The 15,473-nt window shown below is 42.5% G+C and overlaps 1 protein-coding gene across 1 annotated transcript in view; it reads left to right on the top strand.

The window, feature by feature from the left end:
• The window catches only part of LOC140478632 (scavenger receptor cysteine-rich domain-containing protein DMBT1-like), a 110,438-nt gene extending 100,437 nt beyond the window's left edge, over positions 1-10,001 (top strand). The window contains exons 13-14 of the mRNA XM_072571850.1: positions 8,723-9,037; positions 9,883-10,001. Of these exons, the coding sequence (XP_072427951.1) occupies positions 8,723-9,037; positions 9,883-10,001 (434 nt within the window). The remainder of the gene's footprint in view (positions 1-8,722; positions 9,038-9,882) is intronic.
• Positions 10,002-15,473: the final 5,472 nt, after the last annotated feature.

Below are 15,473 nucleotides of genomic sequence, written 5' to 3'. Positions count from 1 at the left end.
CACCCACCCTGTTCTGATCATGCTGGAGGATCTCTGCATTATTGTCACAGTTCACCCTCCCATCCAATTTGATAATATTGCAAACTTTGAGATGATACATTTTGTACCCTCATCCAAATAATTAATGTATACTGTGAATAGCTGGGGTCCCAGCACCCATAAATAATTAAATCACACAGTTCTCTTTACTCACAACTTGAAATAATGAGCTTTCTCATGAATGCAATATGTCATAGAGTCATGGAGATGTACAGCATGGAAACAGACCCTTCAGTCCAACCTGTCCATGTTGACCAGATATCCCAACCCAATCTAGTCCCACCTGCCAGCACCCAACCCATATCCCTCCAAACCCTTCCTATTCATATACCCATCCAAATGCCTTTTAAATGTTGCAATTGTACCAGCCTCCACCACTTCCTCTGGCAGCTCATTCCATACACGTACCACCATCTGTGTAAAGAAGTTGTCCCTTAGGTGTCTTTTATATCTTTCCCCTCTCACCCTAAACCTATGCCCTCAAGTTGTGGTCTCCCCCACCCTAGGGAAAACACTTTGCCTATTTATCCTATCCATGTCCCTCATAATTTTGTAAACCTCTATAAGGTCATCCCTCAGCCTCCGTCGTTCCAGGAAAAACAGCCCCAGCCTGTTCAGCCTCTCCTTATAACTTAAATTCTCCAACACTGGCAACATCCTTTTCGTCTTTTCTGAACCCTTTCAAGTTTCACAACATCTTTCTGATAGGAAGGAGACCAGAATGCCATGCAATATTCCAAAAGTGGCCTAACCAATGTCCTGTACAGCTGCAACATGACTGCCCAACTCCTGTACTCAATACTCTGACCAATAAAGGAAAGCATACCAAATGCCTTCTTCACTACCCTGTCAACCTGCGATTCCACTTTCAAGGAGCTATGAACCTGCACTCCAAGGTCTCTTTGTTCAGTAACAGTCTGCTAAGATTTGCAATCCCAAAATGCAGCGCCTCACATTTATCTGAATTACACTCCATCTGCCACTTCTCAGCCATTGGCCCAACTGGTCAAGATCCTGTTGTAACCTGAGGTAACCGTCATCGCTGTCCACTACGTCTCCAATTTTGCTGTCATCTGCAAACTTACTGACTGTACCTCTTATGCTCGCATCCAAATCATTTATGTAAATGACAAAAAGTAGAGGATCCAGCACCTATTTCTTGTGACACTCCACTGTTCACAGGCCTCCAGTCTGAAAAACAACCTTCCACCAACACCCTCTGTCTTCTACCTTTGAGCCAGTTCTGTATCCAAATGGCTAGTTCTCACTGTATTCCATGAGATCTAACCTTGCTAACCAGTCTCCCAAGGGGAACCTTGTTGAATGCCTTACTGAAGTCCATATAGATCACATCTACCACTCAGCCCTCATCAATCCTCTTTAGTTACTTCTTCAAAAACTCAACCAAGTTTGTGGGACATTATTTCCCACGCACAAAGCCATGTTAACTATCCTTACTAAGTCCTTGCCTTTCCAGATACATGTACATCTTGTCCCTCAGGATTCCTCCAACAACTTGCCCACCACTTATGTCAAGCTCACTGGTCTATGCTTCCCTGGCTTGTCCTTTCCACCCTTCTTAAACTGTGGCACCACATTAGCCAACCTCCAGTCTCCTGGCAACTCACCTGTGACGATCGATGATACATATATCTCAGCAAGAGGCCCAGCAATCACTTCTCTAGCTTTCCACAGAGTTCTAGGGTACATCTGATCAGGTCCTGGGGATTTATCCACCTTTATGTGTTTCAAGACATCCAGCACTTCATCCTCTGTAACAAGGTATCACCATCTATTTTCCTATATTCTGTATCTTCCATATCCTTTTCCACAGTAAATACTGATGAAAAATACTCATTTAGTATCTCCCCCATTTTCTGCGGCTCTACACAAAGGCCACCTTGCTGACCTTTGAGGGGCCCGATTGTCTCTGTAGTTACCCTTTTGTTCTTAATGTATTTGTAAAAACCCTTTGGATTCTCCTTAATTCTATTTGCCAAAGCTATCTCATGTCCCCGTTTTGCCCTCCTGATTTCCCTCTTAAGTATACTCCTACTTTACTAAGATTAGGGAGGATGGTAAAAAAAGGAGGGGGGCTGGCATTGCTAATTAGAAATGGTATAACGGCTGCAGAAAGGAAGTTTGAGGGGGATCTGCCTTTGGAGGTAGTATGGGCTGAAGTCAGAAATAGGAAAGGTGCAGTCACCTTGTTGGGTGTTTACTATAGGCCCCCCAATAGCAGCAGAGATGTGGAGAAACAGATTGGGAAACAGATTTTGGAAAGGTGCAGAAGCCACAGGGTCGTAGTCATGGGCGACTTCAACTTCCCAAATATTGATTGGAAGCTCTTTAGATCAAGTAGGTTGGATGGGGCGGTGTTTGTGCAGTGTGTCCAGGAAGCTTTTCTAACTCAGTATGTAGATTGTCCAACCAGAGGGGAGGCCATATTGGATTTGGTACTCGGTAATGAACCGGGACAAGTGATGGGCTTGTTAGTGAGTGAACATTTTGGTGATGGTGACCACAATTCTGTGACTTTCACCTTGGTTATGGAGAGAGATAGGTGCGCACAACAAGGTAGATTTTACAATTGGGGGAAGGGAAATTACGATGCTGTAAGACAGGATTTGAGGAGCATAAGTTGGGAGCATAGGCTGTCAGGGAAGGATGTGGTGGAAATGTGGAACTTTTTCAAGGAGCAGATACGACGTGTCCTTGATATGTATGTACCTATCAGGCAGGAAAGAAATGGTCGTGTGAGGGAGCCTTGGTTGACGAGAGAGGTTGAATGTCTAGTAAAGAGGAAGAAGGAGGCTTACATAAGGTTGAGGAAACAGGGTTCAGACAGAGCAGTGGAGGGATACAGGATAGCCAGAAGGGACCTGAAGAAAGGGATTAGGAGAGCTAAGAGAGGGCATGAAAAATCCTTGGCGGATAGGATCAAGGATAACCCCAAGGCATTTTATGCGTATGTGAGAAACCTGAGAATGACGAGAACGAGGGTAGGTCCGATCAAGGACAATAGTGGGAGATTGTGTATTGAGTCGGAAGAGATAGGAGAGGTCTTGAACAAGTACTTCTCTTCAGTATTTAGAGGGACCGTATTGTTGAAGAGGAGAGTGTGAAACGGACTGGTAAGCTAGAAGAGATACTTGTTAGGAAGGAAGATGTGTTGGACATTTTGAACAACTTGAGGATAGACAAGTCCCCCAGGCCTGACGGGATATATCCTAGGATTATGTGGGAAGCAAGAGAGGAAATTGCAGTACCGTTGGCAATGATCTTCTCGTCTTCACTGTCAACGGGGGTGGTACCAGGGGACTGGAGAGTAGCGAATGTTGTGCCCCTGTTCAAAAAAGGGAATAGGGATAACCCCGGGAATCACAGGCCCGTTAGTCTTACTTCTGTGGTAGGCAAAGTAATGGAAAGGGTACTGAGGGATAGGATTTATGAGTATCTGGAAAGACACTGCTTGATTAGGGACAGCCAGCACGGATTTGTGAAGGGTAGGTCTTGCCTTACAAGTCATATTGAATTCTTCGAGGAGGTGACCAAGCATGTGGATGAGGGTAGAGCAGTGGATGTAGTGTACATGGATTTTAGTAAGGCATTTGATAAGGTTCCCCATGGTAGGCTTATGCGGAAAGTCAGGAGGCATGGGATAGAGGGACATTTGGCCAATTGGATAGAAAACTGGCGAACCGGTCGAAGTCAGAGAGTGGTGGTAGATGGTAAATATTCAGCCTGGAGCCCAGTTACAAGTGGAGTTCTGCAGGGATCAGTTCTGGGTCCTCTGCTGTTTGTAAGTTTTATTAATGACTTGGATGAGGGAGTCGAAGGGTGGGCCAGTAAATTTGCAGATGATACGAAGATAGGTGGAGTTGTGGACAGTGAGGAGAGCATTTGTCGTTTGCAAAGGGACTTAGATATGATGCAGAGCTGGGCTGAGGAGTGGCAGATGGAGTTCAACCCTGCCTAGTGTGAGGTTGTCCATTTTGGAAGAACAAATAAGAATGCGGAATACAGGGTTAATGGTAGGGTTCTTAGTCAGGTAGAGGAACATAGGGATCTTGGAGTCTATGTACATAGATCTTTGAAAGTTGCCACTCAGGTGGATAGAGTTTGTAAGAAGGCCTATGGTGTATTATCGTTCATTAGCAGAGGGATTGAATTCAAGAGTCATGAAGTGATGTTGCAGCTGTACAGGACTTTGGTTAGGCCACATTTGGAGTACTGTGTGCATTTCTGGTCGCCTCACTTTAGGAAAGATGTGGAAGCTTTGGAGAGGGTGCAGAGAAGATTTACCAGGATGTTGCCTGGAATGGAGAATAGGTCGTACGAGGATAGGTTGAGAGTTCTCGGCCTTTTCTCGTTGGAACGGCGAAGGATGAGGGGTGACTTGATCGAGGTTTATAAGATGATCAGAGGAATAGATAGAGTAGACAGTCAGAAACTTTTTCCCCGGGTACAACAGAGTGTTACAAGTGGACATAAATTTAAGGTGAAGGGTGGAAGGTATAGGGGAGATGTCAGGGGTGGGTGCATGGAATGCGCTGCCCGTGGGAGTGGTAGAGTCAGAATCATTGGCGACCTTTAAGTGGCATTTGGATAGGTACATGGATGGGTGCTTAATCTAGGATAGAAGTTCGGCACAACATCGTGGGCCGAAGGGCCTGTTCTGTGCTTTATTGTTCTATGTTCTATGTTCTATGTTCTACTTTCTTTGTATTCTTCCAAGGATTCACTCGATCTATCCTGTCTATACCTGACATATGCTTCCTTCTTTTTCTTAATGAAACCCTTAATTTCTTTAGTCATCCAGCATTCCCTATACCTACCAGCCTTCCCTTTCATCTTTCTTCAATCGCACAGTCAGGATACCTTTGGATCGCTGAAATTATGCTTCACTCTTAACTGTTTTCAGATGTCATCGTGTCATATGTATTGTTCTTAATGTATTTTGTTCTTAATGTATTTGTAAAAGGTGATCACCCTTTCTTGTTTATCAGTTCCACCCAAATAACTTCCCTGGATGTATTTCCAGGAATATCCTCCCTCAGCACAGCTGTAATGCTATCCCTTATCAAAAATACCACTCCCCCTCCTCTCTTGTTTCCCTTTCTGTCCTTCCTGTAGCATTTGTATCCTGGAACATTAAGCTGCCAGTACTGCCCATCCTTGAGCCATGTTTCTGCAATTGCCTTGATATCCCAGTCCCATGCATCATTCCGACTTCCAGTGATACATGAATTTAAATATCCTGAGTTCATTTGCCTTCCCTGTTAGGCCCCTTGCATTGAAATAAATGCAGTTTAATTTATGAATCCTATTTTGCCCCTGCTTGTTCCTGACTGTTTGACTCGCTTATGTTCTCAACTGTACCAGTCTCAGGTTGATCTCTTTCCTCACTATCTCCCTGGGTACCACCCACCACCCTCCCCCCTCCCCCCTCACCCCCCGAACCTTACTTGTTTAAATCCTCCCAAGCAGTTCTAGCAATTCTCCCTGCCAGTATATTAATCCCCTTCTAATTTAGGTACAATCCATCCCTCTTGTACAGGTCACTTCTACCCCAAAAAAGATTCCAATGATCCAAAAATGTGAATCCTTCTTCCATACACCAGCTCCTCAGCCTTGCATTCATCTGCTCTATCCTCCTATTCCTGCCCTCACTAGCTTGTAGCACCAGGAGTAATCCAGATATTACTACTCTCATGGACCCTCTTTTTAAATTCCTGCCTAACTCTCTGTAATCTCCCTTCAGAATCTCAACCTTTTCCCTTCCTATGTCATTGGTTCCAATTTGTACAATGACCTCTTGCTGGCCCCATGTCCCCCTTGAGAACATTCTGCACCCTCTCTGAGACATCCTTGATCCTGGCACCAGGGAAGCAACACATCATTCTGATTTTTCGATGCTAGTCACAGAAATGTCTGTGTTTACCTCGGACGAGAGAATCCCCTAACACAGTTGATTTCTTGGAACCTGATGTACCCCTCATTGCATTAGAGCCAGTCTCAATACCAGAAACTTGGCTGCTTGTGCTACATTCCCCTGAGAATCCATCACCCCTACATTTTCCAAAACAGTATAATTGTTTGAAATGGGTATAGCCACAGAAGACTCCTGTGCTAGCTTTCTTACCTTTCCTGGAGTTAGCCCATCTATGTGACTGTTTCTGAGACTTTCCCCCCTTCCTATAACTGCCATTCATCACATACTGTTGCTGTTGCAAATTCCTCATTGCTTCTAACTGTCTCTCCAACAGATCCATTTGAGCTAATAAGGTTTGCAAGCAACAGCATTTATTGCAGATATAATCCGCAGAACCCCTTAAACTCTCTTTAAACTCCCGCATCTGACAAGAAGCACATATCACTGTACTAAAGGCCATTTTTGCTCCTTCACAATGCACAGACCCAGGAAATAACACTGTCTTATTACTCTGCAAAAAACAAAATGCCCCAGGTTAAATTAATAGTTGTGGTTTATATTTTAAGTTTAATCAAGAGACATATCTCAAAAAACATATAATCAAGAAATAACCCACTCTACTCACTACTGCAGACTTTCTGTGGGCTACAATTAAAACAATACACTTATCTGATTCTGTGCTGTGAACTTTGCGCAAACAGTTCCTCCAAGATCAGTTGCGGATTTCACTGTTTGTTAATTTTCCCAGATGTACTCCGACTTCCAGTAATACATGAATTTAAATAGCAAAGGCAGTACTGTGCAGGTACAATGTGGTGTCAGTTTCTTTCTCTCTCCCTCTCCTGCACTGACCTCACCATGTGCTTCCTTTGTCTGTTCTTGTCCCTTTCAAAACTGCTGTTATTTTGACTTGTTTTTTCCAAAGTTCCAAGACAATGCAACAGCATATAAAACAGTAATTGCTGCCACTGGAATTCAAGGGAATTACCTCCAGCACCTAAAATACCTCAAAAAAGGAGCAGCTGTTACAACCAGAAATTTTTCCTGTCCTTCATCTTGGATTATCCAGAATCCTGCATCAAGTATTCAGATAGAATGCTTTTAATTACCTTTTTTCACATTATTCCACAAACTGATTCTAATAAATACTTCCGTTAACATTATCTTTCAAATAACATTGCTTACTACATTTCTGTTTCCAATTCCCAGTTGTTCTTCCAGTCATTCTGACTGAACTCTCAGGATTCCATCCAAAAGGCAACAGCAGCAAATACATGTCACAGCCAGGATAATAGCCCTGATAATAAGATGCAACTCACCAATGTTATGCAAGTTGCCCCTGTCCCAGAAACATTGTTCCAATGCAACCAAAATCTGAAGCCTTTAATTGTCCATCAATTTTTTGAGCTAAGCATGTTTAATAGACAGTGGCACTGAAAATACTCTTGATATTAAAGCTGCTGAAGTTCTGTCTCCTAACTCCTCAAATATCTGTTTTCCAGACTTCATCCCCCTAATACTGTTGGTACTAAAATGGAACACAACCCTGTCTGTTCACCCTCACCTGGAATAATACCATGCAGTCATTCTGTGTCACCCTTGCCCCTGACACCATGGAGATAATATACCATCCTGGTGTCAAAAGTGTGGATTCAGAAATGCCTGTTTTTCCAATTATTAATGAATTCACTATCATCATGACTTTTCTACTCTTCTTTCTCCTCACCTGGAGCTCAGTCACTGTGTTGTCAGGGACTTCACTCTTGCTGTGTTGTATTGAATAATTTTCATCCTCATCAGTATCTCAACCCAAAATTCTTATCCAATGATATTTGTTCTGTAGAATATCCCTGCACTACCTCTGCAGTTCTCATAGACTATCTCCAGGAAACCCAGTCATTTGTTGCATCCATATCTTAAATCTGCAGCATAACCATCTCTGCTTAGCAGTTGCACCTCAATAACTGCAGGGGCTACTTGACTTCTGAAGCCCAAAATAAACCTTTTACAGCAACTGATATTTCTTGCAAATATACTTGTTGAGGACACATGGTGCATTCATGACTTGTACCTACTGCAGGATGCATATTGAATATGGCCAAAGTACCTTGGTATACCTTAAAAATGGAAAATAAAATCACCCCCCGCTCCTCACTAAAATTGTTAACTCACCAAATTCTCAGCTTTACACATTATCCAGCGGTATTCCATGGAAGCATTTTGGTCCAAGTATTTACGTTACTGCAGATGCAGAGAAAGCCAGTTCTATTGGAGCTACAGTAACCAGTTAAAACTAACTAATTAACGAATTGATTATGACTGCTCTCCAGTGGAGAACTGATTTATCTCTGTATAAACTTTGCAGAAACTTCAATTTTACTTAAAATGTAAATTTCACTTTAATGGTGCATGCAGACAGGACATAGTTGCAGTAAGAGATAGGCCCTTATAGTTCCTTTACTCAGAAAATTTTGAGCTTCTCAGACAGTACGAGCTACATTAGCTCCAACAGGAGTTCCAACAGGTGTTCCAAAGCAATTCAAATTCTTTCATTGTGGCGCTGGAATATTTCAGTCCTATGAGAGATGTGAATACTTTGGGGTCTCACGATTAGTTCCTTCTGAAGTTTTTCATGATTTTTCTTTTCTTGTTTGAATGATTCATTTTTGCATACTTTTAATTAAATGAGAATAAATTCATCCAGATGAACATAATTCAATGAAAAATGTTCATTGTTCTTGGACAAAGGAAAAAGGAGACCACGGTTAGTTGGTGGTAATGATACCTGCTCAGGAAGAGTGGAGATAATGTTTGATGACACCTGGAACACAGTATGTGATACCTATTGGGATTTACAAGATGCAGCTGTTGTCTGCAATCAACTTGGTTGTGGAGCTGCGATTTCAACTCCAGAAGGTGCATACTTTGGAGAGGGAAATGGGCCAATATGGAATTATATCCATGTTTGCACTGGCAATGAAATCCGTTTGACTGACTGCCCAATTGCATCCAGCGGAGACCGACAGTGCACACACAGAAATGATGCTAGTGTCATCTGTTCAGGTAGGCATGAATTCATTGTCAAATACCAATTATTCTGATAATTCTGTTGTTACTTATTTTTGAGTATAAATGTGCAATAGCATGTTCTCTTAACTTTACGGGCGGCACGGTGGCACAGTGGTTAGCACTGCTGCCTCACAGCGCCAGAGACCCGGGTTCAATTCCCGCCTCAGGCGACTGACTGTGTGGAGTTTGCACGTTCTCCCCATGTCTGCGTGGGTTTCCTCCGGGTGCTCTGGTTTCCTCCCACAGTCCAAAGATGTGCAGGTCAGGTGAATTGGCCATCCTAAACTGTCCGTAGTGTAGGTAAGGGGTAGATGTAGGGGTATGGGTGGGTTGCGCTTCGGCGGGGCGGTGTGGACTTGTTGGGCTGAAGGGCCTGTTTCCACACTGTAAGTAATCTAATCTAATCTAATTATGATGTATCTGTAACCAAGATGTCAGTTACTCATTTCTCTTCAATTTATCTTCATCATCAGAGGAAATTGAAATGGATCTATTGAGCACTTCTTGTGATGGACCCAACTATAAATCTGCATAGAATGTACAGTTGGGAAGCACATATGACTTCACTTTGCTCTTTATAGCTGCTCTGAGAAAGTGGGCCTTCTTGTCAACTATTACAGTCCATATATTTGCATCAGTCAACAGTCTGCCTGCTTCCAGACTAATCGGAGGCCTTCAACATCATTGTGTGTCAAATTCTTCAATGCCTATAATCCACTTTGTGTCATCACCATCATGATTAATGGTGTTTGGCCAGTTGTGAAGATCTAGCTGTGCAGCAAGTAATGAGGGAACAGGTGCAGTGAAGAATACTATCTAAACATGTCTACTCATCTCAGGTGCATCCATTGATGGCAATATTGGTGGCTGCAACTACAATGAACTTATTATTGTGCTCAAATGCAATGGTTGTACAGAGGAAGCCCTGGACAATTGTTTGCCACTGACACAGCACTAAATTGGATAGTTCCATTGCAAACCAAAAAGCTCAGTCTGGGTATCCTTCAGGTTCTATTGGTTATAATAAACAGCAATGTTTTATTTGACTAAAAACAGTAAATCATTGGTGCGTCATTCCTCACACTGTACTTCAAGCTAGATGGCCAACACTCCCTCAATGAGGAATGCTGAAGAAAAGACCAACAAAAGGCATATCCCCGAATGATGGATAAAACTTTGAGAAGTTTCAACATTAGGCTATATGCCATCCTAAAGCAGAGAATCATAAACACAAAATTAAGTGAACCAATTGATCAGATTAATCCCATGTCACAGTGTCAAATCCTGTCTGGAGTTCTGGAAAACTAATTTGAAGGTTTTACAAAAACATTCCTATTGCAGCAACCAAAATGCTATTAGATTTAAAATAGTGAAGGAAAAAGATAGACAGATCAAAGAGTTGAATTTCTAAAGTGGAGAAAGGCCAACTTTGACGGTATGAGGCAAGAACTTTCAAAAGCTGAGTGAGGGCAGATGTTCACAGGTAAAGAGATGGTTAGAAAATGGGAAGCCTTCAGAAATGAGTTAACGGGAGTCCAGAGACAGTACATCCCTGTTAATGTGAAAGGAAAGGCTGGTAGGTATAGAGAATACTGGATGACTGAAGAAATTGAGGGTATGGTTAAGAAAAAGAAGGAAGCATATGTCAGGTGTAGAGAGGAGAGATTGAGTGAATCCTTAGAAGAGTACAAAGGCAGTAGGAGTATACTTAAGAGAGAAATCTAGAGGGCAAAAGGGGACATGACATAGCTTTGGCAAATAGTCTTAAGGAGAATCCAAATACATTAAGATCAAAAGGGTAACTAGGGAGAGAATAGGGCCCCTCAAAGATCAGCAATGCAGCCTTTGTGTGGAGCCACAGGAGATGGGGGAGATGCTAAACGGGTATTTTGCATCAGTGTTTACTGTGGAAATGGACATGGAAGATATAGAATGTAGGGAAATAGATGGTGACATCTGGAAAAATGTCCGTATTAGAGAGGAGGAAGTGCTGGATGTCTTGAAATGCATAAAAGTAGATAAATCCCCAAGACCTGATCAGGTGTACCCTAGGCCTCTGTGGGAAGCTCGGGGAGTGATTGCTGGGCTCCTTGCTGAGATATTTGTATCATCAATAGTTACAGGTGAGGTGCCAGAAGACTGGAGGTTGGCAAACATGGTGCGACTGTTTAAGAAAGGTGGTAAGGACAAGCCAAGGAACTATAGACCAGTGAGCCTGATGTCAGTGGGGGCAAGTTGTTGGAGGGAATCCTAAGGGATAGAATGTACATGTACTCGGAAAGAGAAGGACTGATTAGGGATTGTCAACAAAGCTTTGTGCATGGGAAATCATGTCTCACAAATTTGATTGGGTTTTTTGAAGAAGTAGCAAAAAGATTGATGAGGGCAGAGCAGTAGACGTGATCTATTTGGACTTCAGTCAGATTTTCAACAATGTTCCCCATTGGAAACTGGTTTGCAAAGTTAGATCACACGGAATAGAACGAGAACTAGCCATTTGGATACAGAACTGGCTCAAAAGTAGAATACAGAGGGTGGTGGTGGAGGGTTGTTTTTCAGATTGGAGGCCTGTGACCAGTGGAGTGCCACAAGGATCGGTGCTGGGTCCACTACTTTTCGTCATTTATGTAAATGATTTGGATGTGAGCATAAGTGGCACAGTTAGTAAGTTTGCAGATTACATCAAAATTGGAGGTGATTTGGACAGCGTAGAAGGTTATGTCAGATTACAATGGGATCTATATCAGATGAGCCAATGGGTTGAGGAGAGGCAGATGGAGTTTAATTTAGATAAATGTGAGGTGCTGCATTTTGGGAATGCAAATCTTAGCAGAACACATGCACTTAATGGTAAGGTACTAGGGAGTGTTGCTGAACCCTCCAAGAAACCTTGGAGAGCAGGTTTATAGTTCCTTGAAAGTGGAGTCACAGGTAGATAGGATAATGAAGAAGGCGTTTTGTATGCTTTCCTTTTTTGGTCAGAGTATTGATTACAGAAGTTGGCAGGTAATATTGTGACTGAACAAGACAGTCCACGTTTGGAATATTGCATGCAATTCTGGTCTCCTGCCTATTGGAAGAATGTTGTGAAACTTGAAAGGGTTCAGAAAAGATTGACAAGAATGTTGCCAGGGTTGGAAGATTTGAGCTATAGGGAGAGGTTAAATAGGCTCAGGCTGTTTCCCCTGGAGTTTAGGAGGCTGAGGGGTGACATTGTTTATAAAATAACAAGGGGCATGAATAGGATAAGTAGACAAGGTCTTTTTCCCTGGGGTAGGCTAGTCCATAATTAGAGGGCATAGGTTTAGGGTGAGAGGGGAAAGACATAAAAGAGACCTAAAGGGCAACTTTTTCACACAGATGGTGGTACGTGTATGGGCTGCCAGAGGAGGTGGTGGAGACTCGTACATTGCAACATTTAAAAGGCATCTGGATAGGAAGGGTTTGGAGGGATTTGGACCGGGTGCTGACAGGTGGGACTAGATTGGTTTGGGATATCTCGTTGGCTTGGACGAGTTGGATGGAAAGATCTGTTTCCATGCTGCACATCTCTATGACTCTGTGACTCTGTGATGATAATGGATGTGCTCAGTTTACCACAGTAAAGTACAATGCTGACACCTGTGCAAGCATGTATGACCAGGAGTGCACAGAAGATCACCCATTTTGGCATCTTCCTAGAGTCTCAGAGGTCAAATATCAGTCAATTCAATTTGGTCTGCTGGATATTTAGAATATAAAATGAATGAGTGCAATGGTTACAATAAAGGCTAGATGTTCCAAAAAACCTTAGTTGTAGTACTGAAAACATATAAACCTGTTGAAATTGGTCCTCAGTGCATCAATTTATTCATCGGTTGCCTGTGACATGTGTGTACTTTTACATGCGATAGAAATGTCAATGTCTACATATTTTTTGTTGTAATTTTTTGAAGAAATATATCTAAATTTGTTGGACAACAGCACCAGTACTGGGGAAGGAGGAAGCTGTTATGATCAGTCAGTCTCCACCTGAACCACATTGGGTCAGGCATCCTGGCCATTGCCGAACTAAGTCTGCGGATAGGTCTTTCAACCAAATACATGTAGTGAGGCTAATCAGTTGTATAGAAATAGCTAAAAATGGTGAATGGCGAATCATCAAAGATTACTCAAATTTCCAGTACAAATATTAGGACAGAGAATATAGAAAGGGTCAAGAATCCAACGTCAAGCACAAGATAAAGAGATAACTATGAGAAGGGTGGCAGGACTGAGTATCTTGTACTTAAATGCACTCAGTACATGAAACAAGTGAAATGACCATGCAGTGCAGATTGGAAATGGCAGGTACGATATTGTGGGCATCACAGAGATGTGGCCGCAAACAGCTTCGGGCTAGGAAGTAAATATGCAAGGTTACTCATTGCATCAATAGGAGAAGTAGATGGGCAGAGGGGGTGGAGTTTCCTTGTTCCTCAGAAACAAAATTGCCCCAGCAATAAATGAAATGGAGTCAGAATGGGTAGAATATGTATGTGTGGAAGTGAGGAAAAAAAGTCTCTGATTGGGATTGGGCCAAGGCCTCCAAACAGTTGTCATGATGTGGGGCAGAAAATTAATCAGGAGATAGAAAAGGCATGTAAAAAAGGCATTAATACAATAATTGTGAGGGACTTCAATATGCAGGTGTACTGGGGAAATCAGATTGGTAGTGAATCTCAAGAAATGGTATTTGTGAATGTCTATGAGATGGTTTTTTGGAACAGCTTGTGGTTGAGCCCGCTAAGGAACAGGCAGCTCCAGATTTAGTGATGTGTAATATGGTAGTCTTGATGAGGGATCTAAAGGTGAAGGAGCCCCTCAGCTGACTTTTTAAAATGTATTTTCTGTCTCCTGATGAATTTTCTGCCACATAATATGACAGCATTCACCTCACAGTTTGAGAGGGAGAGGATTGCATCAGATGTATCACTTTTCCAATTGAGTCAGGAAACCACTAAGACATGAGGAAGAAGTTGCCATTCATTTCAAGAGAATTAAAGGGGAGCCTAGCAGGGAAGTCAGAGGAGCAATAATGGGAGGAATTTTGGGATGAATTTCTGGAGGCACAGCAGAAATTCATCCCAAGAAAGAAGAAACATGCTAAGGGGAGGATGAAACAAAGAGATGGTGGAGGATCTGTATAGGTACTCTGCATCATATATCACAGTGCAAGACATCAGCAGTATACCAGACCTTCAAATGAGTCAGGGGGTAGAGTGTAGAGAGCATCACTAAGGAGAATGTGGTGAGAAGCTGAAAGGTCTGAAGGTGGATAAATCATCTGGACCAGAAAGACTATACCCCAGAGTTCTCAAGGATATTGCTGAGGACATTGTTCAGGTATTGGTGGTGAACGTTCAGAAATCACTGGAGTCAGGGAGAGTCCCTGAGGACTGGAAAAAAGGCTAATTTAACACTCTGATTTAAGAAAGGAGGGAGGCAGAAGAAAGGAAACTTTTGGCTGGTTAGTCTGATCTTGGTCATTGGTAAACATTTAGAGTCTATTATTAAAGATGAGGTTGCAATGTATTTAAAAGTGTCAGCACAGTTTTGTCAAGGAGAGTCATGCCTGGCAAATCTGTTAGAATTCTTTGAGGAGGTAATGAGCAAGTTAGACAAAGGAGAGCCAGTGAATGCGATAGTGAATTTCAAAAACACCTTTGGCAAGGTGTTGCACAGGAAGCTGTGAAATAATATGAGAGCTCCTGGTGTGAGGGGGACAATACTAGCATGGATAGAGGATTATCTGACTGGCAGCAGGCAGAATGTAGGGATAAAGGAGTTTTTCTGAGGATGGCAGCTGATGACTAGTGGAGTTCTGCAGTGGTCCATGTTGGGACAACTATTCATGTTGTACATTAATGATCTAGGTTAAGAAACTGAGGGCATTGTTACTCAGTTTTCAGATGACACAAAGCTAGGTGGAGGGACTGGCCATGTTGAGAGAACAGGGGAAGCTGCAGAAGGACTTGGACAGGCTCAGGCAGTGGACAAAAAAGTGGTAAATGGAATATAATGTTGAAAAGTTGAGGTTAAAAAATTTGGTGAAAATGAATAGAGGCAGAGATTATTTTCTAAATAGGGAAAGACTTTGGAAATCTGAAACACAAAGGGATTTGATCGTCTAGTCCAGGATTCTTTTTAGGTTAACATTCAGATTCAGTTAGCAGTAAATGCAATGTTGCCATTCATTTCAAGCGAGCTAGAATACAAGAGTGGAGATGTACAGCTGAGAATGTAATGAGACTGTAGTCAGACTGCATTTATAAAATTACCAATAGTTTTGGACCTGATATCTAAGGATGAATGTGGCGGCCTTGAGGGGATCCAGACAATGTTGACAAGAATGATCAAAGGATGAAGGGCTTGTCATATGAGGAGTGATTGAGGACTTGAGGCGCGAACT

Source organism: Chiloscyllium punctatum, chromosome 6 (genome assembly GCF_047496795.1).
Source record: "Chiloscyllium punctatum isolate Juve2018m chromosome 6, sChiPun1.3, whole genome shotgun sequence".
Taxonomy (NCBI): domain Eukaryota; kingdom Metazoa; phylum Chordata; class Chondrichthyes; order Orectolobiformes; family Hemiscylliidae; genus Chiloscyllium; species Chiloscyllium punctatum.
The sequence above is the reverse complement of the archived record's forward strand: the minus strand, read 5'-3'. Positions and strand labels throughout refer to the sequence as shown.